Source organism: Puma concolor, chromosome C1 (assembly GCF_028749965.1).
Source record: "Puma concolor isolate L17-30 chromosome C1, mPumCon1.1.hap2, whole genome shotgun sequence".
Lineage (NCBI taxonomy): Eukaryota > Metazoa > Chordata > Mammalia > Carnivora > Felidae > Puma > Puma concolor.
The window spans coordinates 108,778,616-108,800,455 of record NC_141674.1 but is presented as its reverse complement, the minus strand read 5'-3'; the positions used below and the strand labels follow the sequence as shown (position 1 = coordinate 108,800,455).

Sequence of the window (21,840 nt, the reverse complement as noted above, 5' to 3'; positions counted from 1 at the left end):
TCTGTCCTCACCCTGAAAAGGTTCCTAGAGGAAAAGGCTATGAAAGCATAGCCCCTTTTTACTGTCCAGCCTTCCAGCTTCTTGCTCACTTGCAACAATTTGTCAAAATTACTTTTTATCTCTTCCTAACAGTTTTTGTCATTTCGTAGCTTCTGCTCCAGGTCTTGGTTGCTATATTTCTCTGGATGCACCTGTTTCTCCATATTTCAAGGAAGTTGTTTGCTCTGTTCTCTGACGGGTCATGAATAGTCATTGACTTTCAGTTTGTCCAGCTTTTTCTTGTTGTAAGGATGGGGATGGCAGTTTTCAACGTCTTACATGTAATAACAAAAAACCACCTTTCCCTTCCTAAATATGGGTGTGTGTGATATGTGTGTATCACCATGGAGCCCAGAGCATTAACATCAAGGCCTCAGGACAGCTGGGCAGGGGGTGAGTACAGGAAACAGGATGTATTGTTCACTTTTTAAATGTATCTTTTCATTGTTAAGTTTCATTTTTATAGTTTTTAAGAGGACTTTAATAAAGAAGACTTAGGAGAATAAAGAAGTGACCAAAGCATTGTTTTTTAACAGCAAAAATCAAAATAACTTGAATAGCCATCAACAGGAGAATATCTAAATTAATTGTTACCTATAGGAGATTGCTGTGGAATTGTTCAAGAGAATGGAGAAACTGCCTGCTGCTGGCACCTGCTAAGAAGATGTCTGTGATGCACTGTGCAGTAAAAAAGATTAACATTCATGTGTGTTTATTTCATGGGCATAAAAAGGGTCTGAGGACATACCCAGTGTTCAAGAAGCTCCAGGAAGTGGAGGCTCAGCACTTTGCTTTGTTTGGATTGTTTGTAGTAAATAGGAATAAATTTTGTAATCAAAACAACAGAAGGATAAAAGAAGGAAAGAGACTTACTTTTTATTGTCTTCTCTTCTGTGTCTTTTGAGTTCTGTATCCTGCTTATTTATCCTCATTCCGTAAAAAGTAAAATAAAATAAGAAACCAGGAAAGGTAAGAAGTATCCCCTGATGTAGTTCACAGGCTCTTCCTTAGCATGTGCTGGTCTTTACCTGTTTTCATCACCTCCCCCCTGTTCTCTGCCTTGCCCCCTGGTGTACTCCAGGTTACTCTGCTGTAGGTCCAGGCCACCACCACATTTAGGGCAGGCTTGGAGGCTGCCTGGCCTCCTCCCAGCACCTCCCATTTCCCCATGCAACCCTGGAAGACTGGATGTTTGAAAGGCATAGTTCACAGGCCGCAGGGTGAACCCCAGCTCTCTACTTGCCACTGTATGACCCTAGGTGAGTCAGACTCTGTGGAATATTTATGGGCTGCAACAATTAGACGTACTTCTCAGGATTTTACTTTATATGGGAGAAACAAGCTCCTATAACCTCTATAGCCATGTGAATGAGAGAGTAAAAAATGACCGGAATTCTGAAAATGCCTCATAGGCCTCTGCTACTCCCAACACTGGGCTAGGCACTCAACCCAGGAGCTGGCCCTGCAGTTCGATCCTATGCTCTCCATGGATCACCTGTAGAACATCCTTGAGGCCTGCAGAACCCTGACAGACGGGCATTGCCTGGACCCCTCTTGCAGAGGAGGGCAGCCTAAGGGGTGGGATGTGGAGAGAGATGGTCTTTGGCTTCCTCAGACCCTCTGGACACAAGAGAAAGGGAAGTGCCTCATCCATTCTCCCAGCAAGGTGCCTAACAGGCCACTGCTGGGACTTTCCCCAACATTGCTGAGAATGAGAATTTATAGGGTGTCAGGATTGCTTAAGATGCTTCCCAGAGTGAGAGCCACTGGGTTGGGCGTTTCTCTCAGGAGGCAGGACCTGTTCCTTGTCTGTCCTGCCCTGCTGTGTGTCACTGTAGACTACCCTCACCATAACCTCTGGGTCCTGGGTCTACTTTTGTCCTGTCATCCTGACCCTAGCCCCCTCCTGACTGTGCCTGAACCTCCTCAGTCCCTGCCTCTCCCAGCGCTCTTGGAGCTGGCTGGATTTGCCTCCATCACCACCAGTCACCACATCACATCAAGGAAATGTTCCATCAGAGCTTCTGCCAAGGTAAAACCTTAACTCTGCTACTCTCCAGACACAAGACTCACATTTAATTAAAAAATCAGAAAGCCACAAGCAACCTTTTGATATTTCATTATTTGAACAAGTAAATATGCACTGAGCACTTGCTCTGCTCAGGTGCAGTACAAAGTGATAAGGGCCATGACTGAATGAGATACTCAGCCTGCTTACAGGGGGACATGTGGCTGGCACCCAGATGGTGCTCAGACATCTATGCCCTGAAAGAAGGGAGGAGTGGAGGCTTTGAAAGAGGTGTTTGCTGCAGGAGCTCAGCAAGAGAAATTCTAGAACCTCGTGAAGAGCTGGGCCTTAGGAGTCAAAGTGTGGGATTCAAACCCCATCAACCCCACACACTAGCTGTGTGCATCCATGGGCAAGTCACATCAGCACTCTGTGCCTTGGTCTCCATATCTGAAAAATGATGACAACAATTATATCCAGGTTGATGCAGGGATGAGATAAACTATTCCACATGTAACCTGTTCCCAGCACAGTTCAATAACACTAATCATTTGTGGAGGTCCTGAGAGGAAGCATCATGTGTGATTTCCCAGGAAGACTGGCCCTGTCTTTCCTCAGTGTCCAAGGTCTGGATAGGCCTGGTCAGCGGCCTATAGGAGCACACAGTAGGCTACAGTAAGCAGTTGTTAATGAGGGCGGAGCATTTTCTATCCTGAAATGAAGCCTCAGACAATCAGGAGAGGCCCCAGCCTGTGATCAGCTAACAGACTGCATCCCTATGGTTGGCATTTCTCCCCTATCCCCACTTAACCTATCCCTTTCTGATGACCTTTCCTCTAGAAACAGGTTCGTATCTGTGGTGGCCATCCTTTACATCTCACTGCAGCATGTCAGGTGAGGTAGGATCTTATCACAGAGAACCTTGATGTGTGGTCTGTTGCTGTACCCAATATCCTGACACCTGCCCTTCCTGAAGATGTGGGCCACCTTTCACTCCAAGATTCTGGACAGTTGGTGTTGTGCATGTTGTTGTGGCTTTTGGGAAGATGAGAGAGTTGCAGCTTCATTCCAAGGTAAGTTTTCCTGAAGGGGGAGGCAAGGATGCTGACAGTGTGGAGGGATGAGAATGGCAGAGTTGCGAAGAATCAATCAACTTCTTCCCTAAGAATATTTTGCCATCCTTGGCTTCATTTAGAGAGTGAAAGTTTGGGGAAATTATCGGGCTGATTTGTAATTGAGAACTCACCAACACCCACAGGATCTTCAGAGTTTGGCTAGCCCTGGCAAGGTTGCACAGTAACACATGGTGTCTGCTGATTCAAGGCTCTTACTGAGATGAGACCTGTCCTGCTTCTTACTCCCATGAGAAGTCCTTCAGGGCCCCAGCACATTGTGGCTGCTTGTCCTGGAGGTAGAGATCAGGCTTGTGTGGGGCCAGTGGGCATTCCTGAGCTCATCCGTGGCCCCCTATCTTGCCTGTATCCCATTCTCTGCATCCCACCCGTAAGCCTTGGATCACACATTATTATTCTCAACCCCCTATGCAGACTTCATGGCTCCCTCTACCTCCGATTTATAGGATGTTCTGTTATCTCCCCATCAGTTTCAAGCCTGAGTTCCTCTCTATGACATGCTGTATAAGGAGAAGCCAGGTGTGGCCACTTCACAGCCAACTGGGTTTTGAGTCTTCATTTCTCTGTGGGGAAATCAGTGAGGCACACTTTGAGAGCAATGGCAGCTTTTCAGCTGTCCTTGGCCTTAGGCTACCCAGTATCTGGCCTGCTGAACTGGTGGGTTCAGGCATAGATGCCTCCATATTAAAATGCTCTGCTCCACTTGCTTGTGTCCTGCCACCTCCTACCCCCCAATAGTCCTTACATCAGGGACAAAGATGGAAAGTTGGGTCTTAAGTTCTCTTGAATGTGGCCACAAAGATGCAGTTCTTGGTGACTGGGGGTCCGTGCTACACGTGAGGCTCAAACATGGATGGCCTAGGGCCCCTACTTCCAGCTGGTTTCAGGGGAGGCCCTTATGGTCCAGGAAGTTTTCTGGGACACTTGCAGAAGGGGTTCACTCGTGCTGGTTTTTGGAAGTGAAGTCCAGGATTCCTGGCAATTTGCCCCAGGGTCTCAGCTGGGTAGCAGGGCCAAGAGGGGTTATAAGTCCAGCTGGCCCCTGTGTGCCCCTGCTCCACAGCCCTTGAGTTGAGCTACAGGGGCTGGTCCTCCACAGAGGCACGAGACTGGGCATCCATCCTGGTGTGCTCCACCCTGAGCTGGCTGAGGTCAAGAACATGGCCTGGGCACCTCTGGTCCTGTGAGCTGTGTAGTGGACTACCCAGGGAGGGCAGGCCACATGAAACTGCCACGCTAGGGAAGCTGTTAGGCTGTTTCTGCTGAATTTCAGGGCCCCTGGTTTGAGGTTGCCTGCAGAGCCCACTGCTCATGTCCTGCCTTAGGGGCTGTTTAGTAGGGGGTTGGCAGTCTGGTTGGATCTGCAGGGCTGCAACCTGGGCCGCACAGCCTGTCAGGGTGGGCTCTACATCGAGGGTGCTTTCCCCAGGACCAGGCCTCCAAGAACCTCGGAAATACTCCAGATTCTCAGGTGGTCTGGGCTCCTGGGAGCTAGGCCAAAGGTTTGAGACTTTGTTTTTGCTGCAAGTGTCTGTTGTTGCAGAGGTTGCAGATCCCACAGGGGAGAACAAGCCTTCATAGCAGCCTTGTGTCCCTCCTTCCCCAGAGACCTGCACACACTCCAGAGATGGGTCCCTGGACAGAGAGCTAGTTACCTGCTCAGGCCCTGCTAGGACCTTGCTCTCTCCAGCAAGTAGGCCCTTGGTAAGCGAATGTGCCCACAGCTCCCGCCTGCTGGGTACTGAGCCCACAATGGTCCTACCTGCATCTGAAGCCCCAGGCCCCCTGACCTCCAGCTTCACTGGACCTGGGCTCTTTTGCTCAGAGCCAGCTTCCAGTTTCTCTGTCTGACCCCTGGGTGAGGTTGCAGTATCTCCAGGGGCTGAGGCAGGCGGGGTGCGGAGCTCAGGGCTACGGCGAAGCCAATTGATAATGCCCATGGTGATGGCAAGCTCAGTGTCACAGAGCTTTAGCAGACACTCTTTGCCCTTCCAGGAGCTTTGCAAAAAGCTCTGGCTGAGCAGGTCTGGACCTGGTGTTGGGGCCAAGTTTTCCTCTGCCCCCACATGGAAGCTGCACATGGACAGTGGTGCTCCTAGTGCTGGCCCTGACAGACTCTCAGACACACACAGGTCATCATCCAGGCTTGGGCCAACAGGGCCCTCACTGGGGTCATAGAAGAGCTCATAGAGGGCATCTCCACTGTAGCTATCCCGGGGGAAGGCAGCTGCAGGTGTGCCTGGGCTCGAAGCCTCCTTCTTATCCTCCTCGAGGCCAGGTGAGAAGGAGTCATAGTAGCCTTCATCACTTGTGGACACAGATTCTGGCTGTTCACTCTTGGGGGTACCTGTGTCTATGGAGCTGGCTTTGGAGCCACTGTGGGGGTCCCTGCAAGGACACAGGGGGAGCTCAGCAAGCCCAGCTGTATCCAACCTGGGTCGGTCTGTATCTGTCCCCTGGGGACTCCCCAGCCATGGGCCCAGTAGGGTGCTATGCTGCTGTCTCACAGAGCGATTCACACTGTCCCAGAACTTGGCAAAGTCAGACATCTCATTTTGGGCGGGTGATGCCAGCTGTTCCATGCTGCCCTGGAAGGGGCCCCTAAGAACTTTGTTTTCAAGGGCCTGTGATACCTGAGTTGGGCTCTCCAGGCCCTCGTTCAGTTCCAGGGATGGCACGGAACTTTCATCTGCAAAGATCTCCCCACAGCCTGTAAGAGAGTCAAAGCTCTTGAGTGAGGCCACATCCTCACACAGGGCCCTACAGAGGTCAAAGGAAGAGTCGGGCAGGAGCTCGCTGTCAGATAGGTCTTGACATAGGCCATCTGGCCCCAGTCCTTCACCAAAGGGAAAGAAGCCTGTGTCTGTCTGCCCTCCAGCCTCTGATGGGCCTCCAGGCGAGGACAGGCTCTCCCTCTTGGTTACCAGTGAGGCCAAGTTCTCAGTCTTGTTTCTGCGAATGTGGAATAGGTTCCGAAAGCACTTCTTAGGTCGTTTCAGGGAGATCCTCTTCCTTGGTATGCTCTTGGCCACAGCTGGCACGAAGGGCATCTGGGGCACAAAGTGGCGGTAGTCAATCATGCGCTGGCTGCTAGAGGGTCCTGGGAAACTCGCGCTGCCCACCAGGTGCCCTGTGGTGGCACTCACCCTGCCAGCCCCAGGCACACTGTCATGAGTCTTGCTCTTTCGTACCAGTTTGAAGGTGGCCCCACAGAAGGCTGTAGCCCCCACCTCGGGTTCTGGTTTTGCTCCCTTGTTGGGGCATCTGTCATATCCTTGGGCGTTGGGACTAACCTGTGGGGCTCTCTCACTGTAGGGCCGCTGTTGCCCTCCTGGTGAGACTGACCAGGGACCTGCATCCTCCCTGACTGGAGCAGTGGCTGCTGGGTCTGGGGGTTTCTCATGGGAAATCTGCAGGCTGGATTTGATGAAGGTCTTTCCTCTCTTCAGCTCCATGCTGCCAGTGCCCCAGGCTGCTGTGAAGGAAAACAGGAGGCACTTAGTATCCAAGATGGAGGCCTATGGTTCTAGAAGACCTCTGCCTATCCCTGCTTACATAGTTGCTTTGGAGCTGAACTCTGACATCTAAACTTGGATCCTTTCAGAGGTAAGAGAGAGGGAGATGGGATGGCCCCACCCAGACTCACTGCCCCAGGGCTGCTCATTGCTCCATAGACAACTGATCCCAGAGAAGTTAAGTCACATGCCTAAAGTCACATAGAAGGAGCCTAAATGAGGACAGACTGGGGTCTGATTCTATTGTGTCTGTGATCTCTCAACTCAACCAAGCATCATCTCAGAGTTTACCTGGCCAAGTCAGATTCCCATTTCTATGCCCAGGCACTCTACAAATAGCACCCATCCTCACGGGGGAAGTATCATCGCTCTTTCAAGTGGTGGAGGAAAGGATTCAACAAATAAGTTCCTGCCTTCATCTAAGAGACAAAACTCAAAGGGAAACCCAAGCCTGTATCCTGGGCTGGATGGAGTAGCTCATCAGTTGGAAGGGGAGACACATACAATGCCCTTCACGGCTATTGCATCTGTCTGAGGAGGTAAGACTTGGTCTACACAGAGACCATCAGCAAGGCACAGCTGAGTATCTAATGGTGCATGTTGAGCTTGAGCACTGAGAAGAGAGACAGCATCATGGTAGAAGGCAAAAGAGAGGAGGCAGGCATGAGGCCAGGATCAGACAGATTAGATAGACACAACACATGATGGGTTGGAGAGCAGCCAGGTATCACTTTCTATGCACATCTTAACTGAGAGGCATTGATGCCTGGAATGCCATCCAGAGTGCCATCCAGATGAATGCCCAGTCTGAGTTCAATGGGAAAGGGTGTTGTGGTTGACTATTGATGTCTGTCCTGGTATGGGAGGGGGAAGCCACATAGGAGTGTTAACTTGACCATTTTTGCATTGCTAGGGAGTATGGCCTTACTCTGAGATCAATGAAGAGCTATAAAAGTCTTCTGAGTGAGTGGGTGGGTGTAAAAAGTGGCATAATGAATTTGGTGGTCTAAGACCATTTATCTGATATCTAAGTGGAGGACAGAATAAATTAGGAGAGAAGCTTTGAGCAGAGAAGATTCACAAAGGGCAACTAAAGTGGTCTGAGTATGTGGAGATAAGATCCAGATGGAAACTGCAAAGTCATGAAAAAGAGAGGTAAAGTTATAAGGACCTTTCAAAGGCAGAAATGCTAGGATTTGGCAACTGAATAAAGAGAGAGAAGTCATCAACAATGAGGAAACAGTAAATACTGATCCAGACAAAGAAAAGTGGGAAACAGTAAGGAAGTGGGAGTGGAGTGAAGGTGAGGAATGGGCTTGTGCTAAGAGCTGGTTTGAAAAAGGGAAGCAAGGCTCTAGTTTTAAACATGTGGCCTTTGGGGTGAGCTTGGAGACCCCCAAGACCAGACCAAAAGAAGGTGATGTCCAAGAGCACCTGCAAACTTCCCCAGACTCTCCCTTGCTGTGTCTTCACAGGTACCCAGCTCACAGCTCAGTCTGTGCCAGCAGCTGGGAGTGGTGAGTGACCTGTGGGTCAGTCCTGTCAGTCTGGTGAAGGAAAGACTAGAAGAGAGAGTTTGGGGATGGTTTCTTTGACTTTCTTTTTTTTTTCTTCTTAAAAAAACTTTGTTAAATGTTTATTTTGAGACAGAGAGAGAAAGAGAGAGCAGGAGAGGGGCAGAGAGAGAGGGAGACACAGAATCTGAGCAGATCCAGACTCTGAGTTGTCATCACATGGCATGTGACATGGTGTTGAACCCACCAACTGTGAGATCATGACCTGAGCCAAAGTCAGCAGCTTAACCAACTGAGCCCCCCAGGTGTCCCTCTTTGGCTTTTCATAAGGACTTCTCCATAGGGAGCATCTGAATTCACTCCCCACCCCCGCCCCTGGTGCACAGCCTGTGAGGGACGTACACCACAGGTGTGAAGGCAAGTGGCTCTGTCAGCCTGCTTGCCTTTCAGACCCACTTCCGAGGAAGATTTGCAGCTACCTTCAGAAAGCTGCTTGACAGTTATGAGCTGACCAGGGTCAGCTTCGGAGTCTCTCAAATGCTTAGACATGAAGACCTGGAGGTGAAGAGAGGGGCTGCCTCACAGCCCAGGTGACAACATTAAAGCTGAAAATGAGAAGTGGTGACAAAGCTGCCACTGCAGGGGCTCACAGGGACAAGCTGACTGGCCTCAACCCTACTCCCACTCATGGGCAGCACTTCCTCCCCTACAGGGGGACACTTGGGACTTTTGGCTGGAAGATAGGAGAAAGTGCTATGCCAGGGAAAACCACAGAACCTGGACTTGGCTCTGGCAGCAGCTCAGCTCTTGGTGACAGCATCCTGGACAGTGGGACAGTGCTTCAAGTTACCTTTCTGCCTCCTATGAGGTGTCATGCACCCAAGCCTTTCCTACCCTATACCTGCAAATCCCATTTTCACTCACCACAGTCCTCTGTGGCTGAGACAAGTCCTTCCTTAGCTCTGATGAATTTTCTTTACACAGCATAGTGGTTAATATTTGGACTCTGGAGTTGGAGAACCCAGATTTGAGTCGTGGTTGCATCTACCTAACCAGGTGAGTTCTTCATCTATAACCATATAAGAGACATAACTTCCATTTTACAAAGGAGAGAGAATAAGGTCGAAAAAAGTCAGTCAATTGGCCCAGGTCACACATGTGGTAAGTGACAGAACTAAGATTTGAAACCAAGCCTGTCTGATTCTGGTCATGTGCTCTTAACCACAACAGACATTCTGTGAACCAAAAACCCAAACTCTTCTTCATGGGAAACTTAAAAATCAAATACTAAATGTGCTCTTATGAAGAATTTTGAAAGCACAATGAAAATGGAGATTAAAAACCAAAGTGCAGCTTACACAAATTCAGAAAAATTATAATTGAAGGTCATATACTTTCTATGACAAGAAATCTTGGAGATATTTTATTATGAGATCTCTATTCTATGTTAGAGAAATATTTTTATTAACACACTTTTGGAAATAATTTCAAGTAAGCATGACAAAGATTACTTCACTGTGTGCAGAATTTGCAACTACAAGAACTAAGGTGGTTCATTTGATATCGATCTCTATCAATAAAACTGCTGATTTCTTATTTCTCAATTCAGTGAACTGATTTAAACTCATGGAGAACCAGAAATTTCACCACATTCTGAACTTGGAAAATAGCCTCTCAGAATAGCAGTCACTGCTAAAGATGGCTAGACTCAGTGTCACTGATGTTGCCAAACCTATTTCTTGAGTTCATTTAATACTTTGGCACATTGATGGGACAATAAGCAGTAATGTCCAGAATAATGAATGAGAAACTTGCAAAACACTGGAGCAATCATGTGAAATCCAGTGTATGTTCAATCTGGTCACATTCCACATTAAAATACTTTATCAGAGCCTGACTCTCTGGAAATGTGAGGCCCATATGTGACATGGGTGGGAACACCCTGAGGGGTCAGAGGCCTCACTGTCCAACTGGAGACAAGCTGAGCAGTCTCCTTCCATGACAGTTCTCAGGGACAGAATGGAATTTATCTGGAAAGCCAGATGCTGGCACTGTCATTGCCTAAGGGCAGAGGCCAAATATGTCCAGGTTCCCAGCTGCAAAAATGTACACTCTGCTCTGTAACTCTCTGGCTAAAGACCCCTTAAGTGGATCCCAGCATGAAACCTGAGAAATAATCCTCTACCACGTGCCACATCCCTCCCCAAAGGGCAAAGTAGGCCTGTCCCTTTCCTGGTTTGGTGCCTTCTTGTATATAACACTCAGGGATCACTGGCTGCTCATTCTGGTGCCTGCTTGGTCTTGCAACTCCCCAGTGAGGTTGAAAACTTCTTTAAGATTCAGGACTCCAATGGTGGTCAACTGTGAGCTACTACTTATTTAAATGAAGTATTTATGTTTTTGAGACATCTTAGCTATATATTTACATCTAAGTTTCCTAAATGGAACACTGAGTCTAGTTTTTAATTCCATAATTTATGTACATCATTCTTTAAGACAGTTCTCAGTGACACCAAGACCCTGGACCGAGTTCTTCATCTCTAAAATGAACTTGCAGGGGCGCCTGGGTGGCGCAGTCGGTTGGGCGTCCGACTTCAGCCAGGTCACGTTCTCGCGGTCCGTGAGTTCGAGCCCCGCGTCGGGCTCTGGGCTGATGGCTCAGAGCCTGGAGCCTGTTTCCGATTCTGTGTCTCCCTCTCTCTCTGCCCCTCCCCCGTTCATGCTCTGTCTCTCTCTGTCCCAAAAATAAAATAAAAACGTTGAAAAAAAAATTAAAAAAAAAAAATAAAAAAAAAAAATAAAATGAACTTGCAAATTCCACGAGAACAAGAACCATACCATGTACTTTATTTAATCAACTCTGATTCACGGATGTGCTATTTTAACCAAGATCTAAAAGACAGCTGAAGACAACCAGGCAAAAGACGTGGGAAGCATATTCCAGGCAGAGGGAACATCCTGCAGAAAGGCCTTGAGGAGCAAAGGAGGAAGAATGTTTAAAACTCTGAAAGCAGGCCCAGGTGGCCAGAGCAGCCGGATGAAGCTGGGAAATGGGCAGGGCAGACTGTACTCTGCCTGAGGTCACAGGGAGGGTCTTGGCTTTTATTCTATGCACCATGGAGAGCATATGCACCATGCTTTTATCCTATGCACCATGAGATCCAGCCATCAAGGGTGAGTAACATGGCTAATATTCAGTTTTTAGGGCTGCCTGGGTGGCTCAGTTGGTTAGGCATCCAACTTTGGCTCAGGTCATGATCTCTCAGTTTGTGGGCCCGAGCCCCGTTTTGGGCTCTGTGCTGACAGCTCAGAGCCTAGAGCCTGCTTCGGATTCTGTGTCTCCTCTCTCTGCCCCTCCCATGCTCATGCTCTGTCTCTTTCTGTCTCTCAGTAATAAATAAACATTAAAAAAATAAAAATTAAAAAAAGATTAGGAGCCAGAGCAGGGTCTAGCTGAAAGTAGTGACAGAGACTGCTCATGTATGTAAACCTTTCCTCTCAGCACCTTACACAAAGTATGCACTTGCATATGGATTTATTACAAACTGAGCAAATGAAGTAATTCTAATGGCTGCTTTTCTACATGATAAATAACTTTAGCTCAACTGCCTACAATTTTTTTTTCCTTTGGGAAGGTAATTCTGTGCTCTTCTTTCTTTTTTTTTAACATGAAAGTGACTGAGTGTTTCATGCATGAAAATAAAAATCGCTCAGGTACACATATGTAACAGAAGTGGTTGGAGATACAAACATTTTGACTAATAGTTTTGGCATTGCCATGCCTTCTCCGGCCCCGCCCCCAACATCCAGTAAAACCAGAAGCCTAGACATACAAAGAGGTGAATAGTGATTAGAAAGCAAAAGCCTCAGAGGGGAGCCTTGCCCAGGGACATCCAGGACATTGGGGCCAGGGTGAGAGGCTAATAAATGGGGCTATAGTTTATCTCTGTAGAAGGTACCTGTCTAAGCCAAAACCTTCAGGATGGATGGAGTGAAGGCTATTGTGGGGAGAGAAAGCCTCGTGTTATGGGGTGGGTGTGGGTTGGGGAATGAAGCAGAAATAGAATCCGCAGTGAAAACATCACCAATTCACCCAACCCCCACGTCAGGGAGACAAAGGGCCCTTTAGGGAGCGAAGGTTCTGGCCCACCTCCTCTAAAGGGAGTCTCTAGGTGTTCCTGGGCTGCTCAACTGAAAGAAAATCGGTCTTGAATCTAATCTATTCTTTCCCAGCCCCTGCATCCGCGCGCAGGGGGTCTCTCCCCTCCCGTAGCCAGACCTAAAAGGGTCGTCTCCCTCAGACCCCAGATTCCTCATCAGCCACGCAGGACACCGCAGGGTTGAGAGGGTGCAGACCCTGGTTCCTCCACTCAGCCCGTCCACTGCGCGAAATAACGCACAAAAATTCCCCCCAAATCTTTCCTCCAAGTCTACATCGGAGGGCCGTTGGCGACTTACCGCTGGTGGCCGGCCGGGAGTGTCGCAGTAAGCGTCCTTGGCAGGGCCGGGAGCCGCTCCCGAGCCGCGCACGGAGCTCAGCACCACGGTCAGCTCCCGGCGCCGCGCGTCCCCGCCAAGTGGGGGAGGAGGAGGGCCAGAGCCCGCCCGCAGCGGCTGGAGGGGCTGGGCGGCTGCGGCAGGAGGCGGGCAGGCGAGGGTTAAGCTGCCGGAGAGCACTGGGGCGGGGGCGGAGCCGGGCCGGGAGCCAGCTCGCCAGAGAGGCAGGCGCCCCCAGCGAAGCAGTGGGCGAGATGAAGGGCTCTGGGCCTGGGTGGGGGATGCTCCCGGAGAACTGCAGCCTCCTTGGGCCGCCACCGCCTGGGCCCCGCTCGGTCTCGCTTTGTTAGTATTTCTCCCGGTCTCTGTCTCTGTTTGTCTGTCTCCCCGCAGCGCTGTGGTTTTACATCCTTCAGGCCTTGCTGCCAGGGCTGCCAGGATGTACAGACGCCCAATGGTCTCTCCTGGTCCGCGACTGCACGCCTGCGCGGCGGTCTGAACCCCTTAGAGCTCACAGGTGTGGGTGCACTAATCCCTGCAGCCGGTAGCGCCCAGGCAGATTTAATCCCAACGCTCTCGGAAGAGCTGGGCACACGGGGCCTAGTTAAAGATTCCTACTCAAGATTCCGAGCTGGCTTGGAAGAAGTGGCAGTCCAGTCTCGGGATGCAGGGCTGAATTTTACAGAACCTTTTTTACAGAGTGCCTTTCTTGTACCGAATTGTATTACTAATGGAACGCTTCCCTTAAAGCGCTTCCCTTACAAGTACTTACTGTGTGAAGTCAGCCGGTGCTTTGCCCTGCAGCAGTTTTGTGGGGAAGAGCAGAAATGTTGTGGGGACTCTCCCCTCTGAGCTCAGGACCAAGGACCTGATGGTGGGAAAGGAATAAAGTAAGGATTAAATAACTTCTGGATGGCTCTGGGAGCGGTGCCAGGACCATGGGGGAAGGTGTGTGGGGTGGAGAGGGGCGGGAGCGCACAGCTGGTGCTGGTGAAGCTGCCTATCCCTCAGGAGTGTGTAAGGGAGACAGAGATCCAGGTGGTGGTGATGGCTGATCCCACACAACAGGGGTGAGTGCAGGCAGTGAATGATGGAAGGAAGGACTCAGGGGTTGCCTAGTCCAGCCTTGGGTTGAGACCCAAAAGAGGTCAGGACTAGGGCAAATGACAAAGACCATGAGTTCCTTTCAGCCTGATGGTCTCCACCTCGTCCCCATGTCCAAAAAACCCCCTAGACACAGGGTGTGTCATGTTGGTGTGGGCTGTCTTTGGCATAACCCATCAACCTTCTTTATAGTCATCTTGAGATCATTTCACCCTAGAGTCAAGAGGCTTCTCACTGCTGTCCCCTCCTCCAGAGAGTGTCTGCCACCACCTTTGGATAAATCCACCTAATTAATTGCATTTCTTGCTATTAAAGGGCCTTTCTACCTAGTGACTGATGCAAGATGACCCCAGGTGTCCCCTCTCCCTGTGGTGTAGTCCTGACCTTTTCTGGCAGTTTCTGGCCATCAGACTTCCCTCAGTCAATTCTTCCCTGTTAGGTAGAAACAAAGGCTGGTCTATGTTTCATCGCCACATACACCCTGAATCAAGAGGAGGACTCCCACAGACTCCACAGTCCTCACTAGCTGAAGTTAACAAACATTACTTTCTTCTGTTAGGATCTTCCATCTTCTGCATTACAAGGACTTTATATTTTTCTTAATTTTCTCCTGTTTTGAGGATAATTATGGGCTTAACTTCTTCCAGTGGGTGATAATTGCTCTTTTCCATCTGAACCTGTCACCCTTGGGCCAATGAGAGCTATTCTAAGCCATCTACTCTCATCCTTTCAGAGAATTTTAAAACATCCTTACTTTTAGGGGCAGGTGGGTGGCTCAGTCGGTTGAGTGTCCGACTTCAGCTCAGGTCATAATCTCACAGCTTGTGGATTCAAACCCCGCATCAGGCTCTGTGCTGACAGCTCAGAGCCTGGAGCCTGCTTTGGATTCTGTATCTGCCTCTCCTATGCTCATGCTCATGCTCTGTCTCTCTCTCAAGAATAAATGAACATTAGAAAAAATTTTTAAATAATATAAAATATACTTTTAGGTAACAAAACAAACTATGTGTATAATTTATAATATATAATTTTTTTCTTTCCCAAAGATATGGGATCAGGTCTTCTCCAAGGATCCCCTGGAATGATCTTTCACAGCAAGATTTCCCAGTTCAGAAACTACTGATGATTTTTCTTTAATAGTGTCCTATTGTAAACTTCCTTTATGTAATTTTTATAACACACTTAGTTTTCTTATCAGACCTCACAACATTTTTGGGCCATGGCTGTAACTCTTTTCATCCCTGGCATGAGCTCTTAGGGTTCTCTGACCTTGCTCCCTGTCCTCTTGATTGGCCAGCGGGTCTCAGACCTTCTGGCCATAACCCTTGCTTTCTGAAAGACCCAAAAGATTTCAGTTGACTGAACATAAATACAATACGTAGGTGCTGATTTGTCAACTGCATTGGTCATGGTGCAAGAATCCAGGTTTGCAGCCTGAACTCAGTAGTTCCTTATGGATCCTACATCAGAGAAGACTGGGAAATGAGACAATGGGATCCTAGGAAGGCTGGCAGGGCTGGGACTGTCAACTTGGAGAAGAAATGCTTCAAGGGCCACAATTTGGAGTAGGTATCTGGGTGAGGAGGAGGAACTCTAGTACTCAGGCTAGTTCTCCTGCAGAAAGTTGTTCTCCCCAATCTCAAACAAACGCACATTAGAGAGTACATTCACATGATGTGGCCTACTGCAATGACTTGGTGGTTTCTTGTTCTTCAAAGCTATCTGTATTTTGTTTTATTTAAAATATGGAATACTTCATGGATCTGCATGACATCCTTGTGCACGGGCAATGCGAATCTTCTTTGTTTCATTCCAATTTTAGTACATGTTCTGCAGAAGTGAGCACAAAATCCATCTATATTGTAAAACTTCCATTTAAAAAAATTGAACACAGTTTGTTTCTTTTTCTTTTTTAAAATTCTGGTAAAATATATATAACACTGAATTTTCCATTCCAATACGTTTTAGGTGGACAATTCAGCATCATTAAGTACATTCACATGGTTGTGCACCATCACCTCTAGCCATTGCCAAGATATTTTTATCACCTCAACAAAAACTCTACGAACTAAGCAAAAACTCATCCTTCTCTCCCTAGCTGGGGGTAACCTCTATTTTACTTTCTTTCTCTGTGAATTTGACTGTTCTAGGTAACTCTTAATGAGGGAATTATACAATATTTATCCTTTTGTGTCTGGTTTATTTCACTGAGCTTAAGGTTTTCAAGATTCATCCATGTTGTAATATGTATCAAAATTTCATTTCTTCTTAAGGCTGAATACATTGCTTTATCCATTCTTCCATTGATAGACATTTGAGTTGTTTCCACCTTTGTCTATTGTGAAAAATGCTGCCATAAACATTGGTATATAAATATCTGTTCAAGTTTCAGCTTTCAGGTCTTTTGAGTATATTCCTGGAAGTGGAATTATTTGATCGTAATGGTAATTCTATGTTTAATTTTTTGAGGAACATTGTACTTTTTACTACATTCCTGCTAGCAATGCCAAAGTTCTCCATTTCTCTACATCCTTACCAATACTTGCTATTTTCCATGATTTTGTTGTTTTTCAATTAATAGTCATCCTAATGAATATAAAGTAGTATCTCATCATGGCTTTGACTTGCATTTCCTTAATGATTAGTGATGGTAAGAAATCTTTCATGTGATTATCAGCCATTTGTATATATTCTTTGGAGAACTGTCTGTTCAAGTCCTTTATGTATTTTTAAATTGGATTGTCTTTTTTTTCCCAGCTGTATCGAGGTATTACTGACATATCCATATGGAAGTTTAGGCCATACAACCTGGTTATTTGATACATGTATATATGGCAAAACATCCCTCCTCAATATTAGGGTGTTGTAGTAACATTTGAAGTTTACTCTCTTAGGAATATTCAAGTATATAATACAGTATTGTCAATTAGTGTCATTATGTTGTACAGTAGATCCCCAAACTTATTCATCTTATGCTGGAAGTTTCATCCTTTGGTCAACATCTCCCCATTTCTCCCCCCACCATCCCCTGCCAACCACCCTTCCACTCTCTACTTCTATGAATTCAGTTTTTTTAGATTCTACATACAAATGAAATCATATAGTATTTGTCTTTGTCTGACTTATTTCTCTTAGCCCTCAAGATAGGTCCATGTTGTCACAAAAGGCAGGATTTCCTTCCTTTTTTATAGATGAATCATATTCCATTATGTTTGTGTGTATATATGTGTGTATATGTATATGTACATGTATATACATATACATATTATTTATCCATTCATCCATTGATGGACACTAAGGTTATTGCCAAGTCTTGGCTATTATGAATAATGCTGGAATGAAATATGTATATGTACATGTATATACATGTACATATTATTTATCCATTCATCCATTGATGGACACTAAGGTTATTGCCAAGTCTTGGCTATTATGAATAATGCTGGAATGAAATATGTATATGTATATGTACATGTATATACACATACATATTATTTATCCATTCATCCATTGATGGACACTAAGGTTATTGCCAAGTCTTGGCTATTATGAATAATGCTGGAATGAAACATGAGGGTGCAGACATCTCTTTGAGATAGTGATTTCATTTCCTTTGGATATATACCCAGAAGTGGAATTGCTGGATCATAAGAAATTCTATTTTTAATTTTTTGATGAACCTCCATTCTTTTTTTCATAGCAGATAAATCAATTTACATTCCCAACAACCACATACAAAGATTATATTTTCTTCACGGTCTCTCCAACACTTGTGGTCTCTCGTTCTTTTGATAATAGCAATACTAACAATTGTGAGGTAATATCTTGTGGTTTTGATGTGCATTTCCCTGATAATTAGTGATGTTGAACACCTTTTCATGTTTCTTGGCCATTTAGAAGTCTTCTTTGGAAAAAATATCTGTTCAGTTCCTCTGCCTATTTTTTAATCAATTGTTTTATTGTTGTTGTTACTGAGTTGTATGAGTTCTTTATATACTTTGGATATTAGCCCCTTATCACATAGAGAGTTTGTGAATATTTTCTCTCATTCCATAGATGCCCTTTACATTTTGTTGATTGTTTCTTTTGTTGTGCAGTGCAGAAGATTTTTAGTTTAATGTAGTTGCACTTTATTTTTGCTATTGTTGCTTATGATTTTAGTGTCATATTTTAAAATTCATTGCCAAGACCAAGACAGCTTTTTCCCTTGTCTTTTCTTTTATGAGTTTTATAATTTCAGGTCTTAAATATATTAAGTCTTTAATCCATTTTGAGTTAATTTTTATAAGTAATCTAAGATAGGGCTTCAGTTTCTTTTTTCTGCATGTGCATATACAGTTTATTGAAGAGACTATTCATAGTCTATAAATATGCTATGGTATTTTGATTACTACAGCTATGCTATGCTATAGTACTATGCTATTTTGATTACTACAACTTTGGCATAAAATTTGAAATTAGGAGGTGTGAGGCTTCCGGCTTTGTTCTTTCTCAGGATTTGTGCTATTCAGGGTCTTTTGTGGTCTTTTTGGAGTTTTAGGATTGTTTCTTCTGTTTCCATTAAAAAGTGCCATTAGAGTTTTGATAAAGATTGCATTAAATCTATAGATGACTTTGGATAGTATGGACCTTTGAACAATATTAATTCTTCCTCCACAAACTTGGAATATTTTCCCATTTATTTCTATCTTCAATATCTTTCATCAATGTCTTGTAGTTTTCAGTGTACAAATCTTTTACCTCTTTAGTTAAATTTACTCCTAGGTATTGTATTATTTTTGATAATATTACAAATATAATTATTTTATTTAATTCTTTTTCAGATTATTGTAAGCATAGAGAAATGCAACTGATTTTTGTATGTTGATTTTGCATCTTTCAACTTTACTAAATTTGTTTATTAGTTCAACAATGTTTTGGTGGAGTCTTAGGAATTTCTATGTATATCACATCATCTGGAAACAATGACAGTTTTACATATTCCTTTCCAGTTTGGATTTCTCTTTTTTCTTTTCCTCAGCTAATGGCTCTGCCTATAGTTTCCAGTACAATGTTGAATTAGGAGTGGTGAAAGTTGTCTTATTCCTGGTCTTAGCAGAAAAGTTTTCAGCCTTTCACTGTTGAGTATGATGTTAGCTGTGTGCTTGTCATATATGGCTTTTATTGAAGTATACCCTTTTATATACATTTATTGAGCATATTGATCCTGAAAAGACATTGAATTCTGTCAAATGCTTTTACTGCATCTATTGAAGTGACCATATGATTTTTCTTTCATTCTATTAATATGGTGTATCATATTTTATTGATTTGTGTATTTTGCTTGCTTGGGAGTGTTTCATACATATGAAAGTATATAGCACACTTGTAAAGGTAAATATGCAATCAGATTTAGAAAATGATAATTTGTAATAGAATGGTATGTTAACCACTTAACTATAGTTTGAAAGTCAGAGGGAAAGAGTATTAAAAATAATTATGGCTACTATACTTTGTTAATGAATTCAATATGAAAAGAAGTAAAAGTGACATCAAAAATAAAAGCAGTGGATTAAAAGGTGAATTTTTTAACAGGTGATCAAAGTTAAGTTACTATTGGCTTAAAAAGGACTGTTTTAGGGCGCCTGGGTGGCGCAGCCGGTTAAGCGTCCGACTTCGACCAGGTCACGATCTCGCGGTCCGTGAGTTCGAGCCCCGCATCAGGCTCTGGGCTGATGGCTCAGAGCCTGGAGCCTGTTTCCGATTCTGTGTCTCCCTCTCTCTCTGCCCCTCCCCCGTTCATGCTCTGTCTCTCTCTGTCCCAAAAATAAATAAAACGTTGAAAAAAAAAATTTAAAAAGGACTGTTTTATCTATGATATGTCTTATGTAAGCCTCAGGATCATCACAAAGCAAAACCCTAGAGTAGATTCACAAAAAATAAAGAAAGGGGAAACAGAGCACACCACCACAGAAAATCACCAATTTACAAAAGCAGGCAGAAACAGAGGGAAGAAGAAACAATGAAACTACATAGCATCAGAAAGCAATGAACAAGATAGCATTAGTAACTCAACAACAACCCAATTCACCAGTCAGAAGGCACAACGTGCTGGAGTGGCTAAAAACACAAGACCAGCTCACATACTGCCTGTAAGAGACTCACTTCAGCTTTCAGGACACATGTAGGCTCAAAGGGAAGGAAAAAAAAAAAAAACAGGCAAATAGAACAAAAGTGGGGTAACTATATTTAGATAAAATAGACTTTAAGCCATAAAAGGTAACAAGAGACAAAGAAGATCATTATATAATGATAATTGGGTCAATACATCAAGAAGCTATACCAATCATAAATATATACATACCCAACATCAGAACACCTAAATATATAAACTGAATACTAGCAGATCTGAAGGGAGAAACAGACAATACAGTAATAGTAGAGGCCTTCAATATCCCACTTTCAACAATGAATAGATCATCCAAACATAAAAAATCAATGAGGAAACATTGAACTTAACCATGCATTAGTCAAAATGGACCTAACAGACATCTATAAAACGTTCCATCCAACAGCAGCAGAACACACATTCTTCTCAGGTGCACACAGAACATTCTCCAGGATAGATCATATGATAGGTAACACAGAAAACCTCAGCAAATTTAAGAAGATTGAAAAGATCATACCACTGATCTTTTCTGACCACAATGGCATGAGACTAGAAATCAACAAGAAGGGGAAAGCTGGAAATTTTTAAAGCATGTGGAAACTAAACAGCACACACCTGAGCAACCAATGCATAAAAAAATCAAAATGGAAATTTAAAAATCTCAAAACACATGAAAATAAAAACAACACACCAAAACCTATGAGATCCTGCAAAAGCAGCTCTGAGAGGGAAATCTATAGCAACAAATGCATATAGTAAGAGAATAGAAAGGTCTCAAACAACTTAACTTTACACTTTAAGGAACTAGAAAAAAAAAAGAACAAATTAAGCCCAAAGTTTGCAGAAGGAAGGAAATAATAAGGATCAGAGCAGAAATAAATGAAATAGAGACCAGAAAAACAATAGAAATGATGAATAAAACAAAGAATGGGTTTTATTGAAAGGTGAAAAAAATTAACAAACCCATTAGCAAAACTAAGAAAAAAAGCAAGAAGCCTCGAATGAATAAAATTAGAAATGGGGGTGCCTGGATGGCTCAATACAATTAAGTGTCCACCTCTTCATTTTGGCTCAGGTCACGATTTCACTCACAGCTTGTGAGTTCAAGCCCTGTGTTCAGCTCTGTGCTGACAGAGCAGACCCTGCTTGGGATTCTCTCTCTCTCTCTCTCTCTCTCTCTCTCTCCCTCTCCCTCTGCCCCTCCCACTCTTACTCTCTCTCAAAATAAATAAATAAACTTAGAAAAATTTCTAAATGAAAGAGGAGATATTATAACTGATACCACAGAACTACATAGGATTATAAGAGACTTCTATGAACAATTATATACCAGTGAATTGGATAACCGAGGAGAATTGGAAAAATTCCTAGAGATGTATATTCTATCAAAACTGAATCAGGGAGAAATAGAAAACCTGAGCAGACTAAGTATATTGAATAAGTATTCAAAAAACTCCTAGCACGGAAGTGTTCAAAACCACTGGTAAATTTACTAAACATTTAAAGAAAATTAACCCCAATATTTATCAAACTCTTCCAAAAAATTGAAGAAGAGGGGACCCTCCCTAACTTACTTTAAAAGGCAGCATTATCCTGATACCAAACCCAGATATAGACACTACAAGAAAAGAAAACTAAATTCCTGATGAATATAGATACAAACATTTGCAAAAAATAGTAAACTAGGGGTGCCCGGATGGCTCAGTCAGTTGAATGTTCCACTCTTGATTTCGTCTCAGGTCATGATCCCCAGATCATGGGATCAGGCCCTTCATGAGGCTCCTCGCTAAGTGTGAAGCCTGCTTGAGATTCTCTCTCCTCCCTCCCCATAACCTCCCTACTCACATTCTCCTCTCTCTCTCTCTCTCTCTCTCTCAAATTA

At 44.7% G+C, this 21,840-nt stretch overlaps 1 protein-coding gene and 1 non-coding gene across 2 annotated transcripts; both read right to left on the bottom strand.

The window, feature by feature from the left end:
- Positions 1-2,142: 2,142 nt before the first annotated feature.
- AMER3 (APC membrane recruitment protein 3) lies at positions 2,143-12,835 on the bottom strand. The gene is made up of 2 exons (XM_025912550.2): positions 12,668-12,835; positions 2,143-6,655 (listed from the first exon to the last, which is right to left on the bottom strand). The coding sequence occupies exon 2, from the start codon at positions 6,633-6,635 to the stop codon at positions 4,257-4,259; it is 2,379 nt and encodes a 792-aa protein (XP_025768335.1). The 5' UTR covers positions 6,636-6,655; positions 12,668-12,835; the 3' UTR covers positions 2,143-4,256.
- A 2,714-nt stretch (positions 12,836-15,549) lies between these two features.
- LOC112849049 (U6 spliceosomal RNA) lies at positions 15,550-15,656 on the bottom strand. Its single transcript, XR_003222499.1, has one exon. It is a non-coding gene; the product is annotated as a U6 spliceosomal RNA (small nuclear RNA).
- Positions 15,657-21,840: the final 6,184 nt, after the last annotated feature.

Excerpts from the sequence above, each read along its gene's own strand:
- AMER3 (XM_025912550.2), bottom strand. The coding sequence starts at position 6,635 with ATGGAGCTGAAGAGAGGAAAGACCTTCATCAAATCCAGCCTGCAGATT.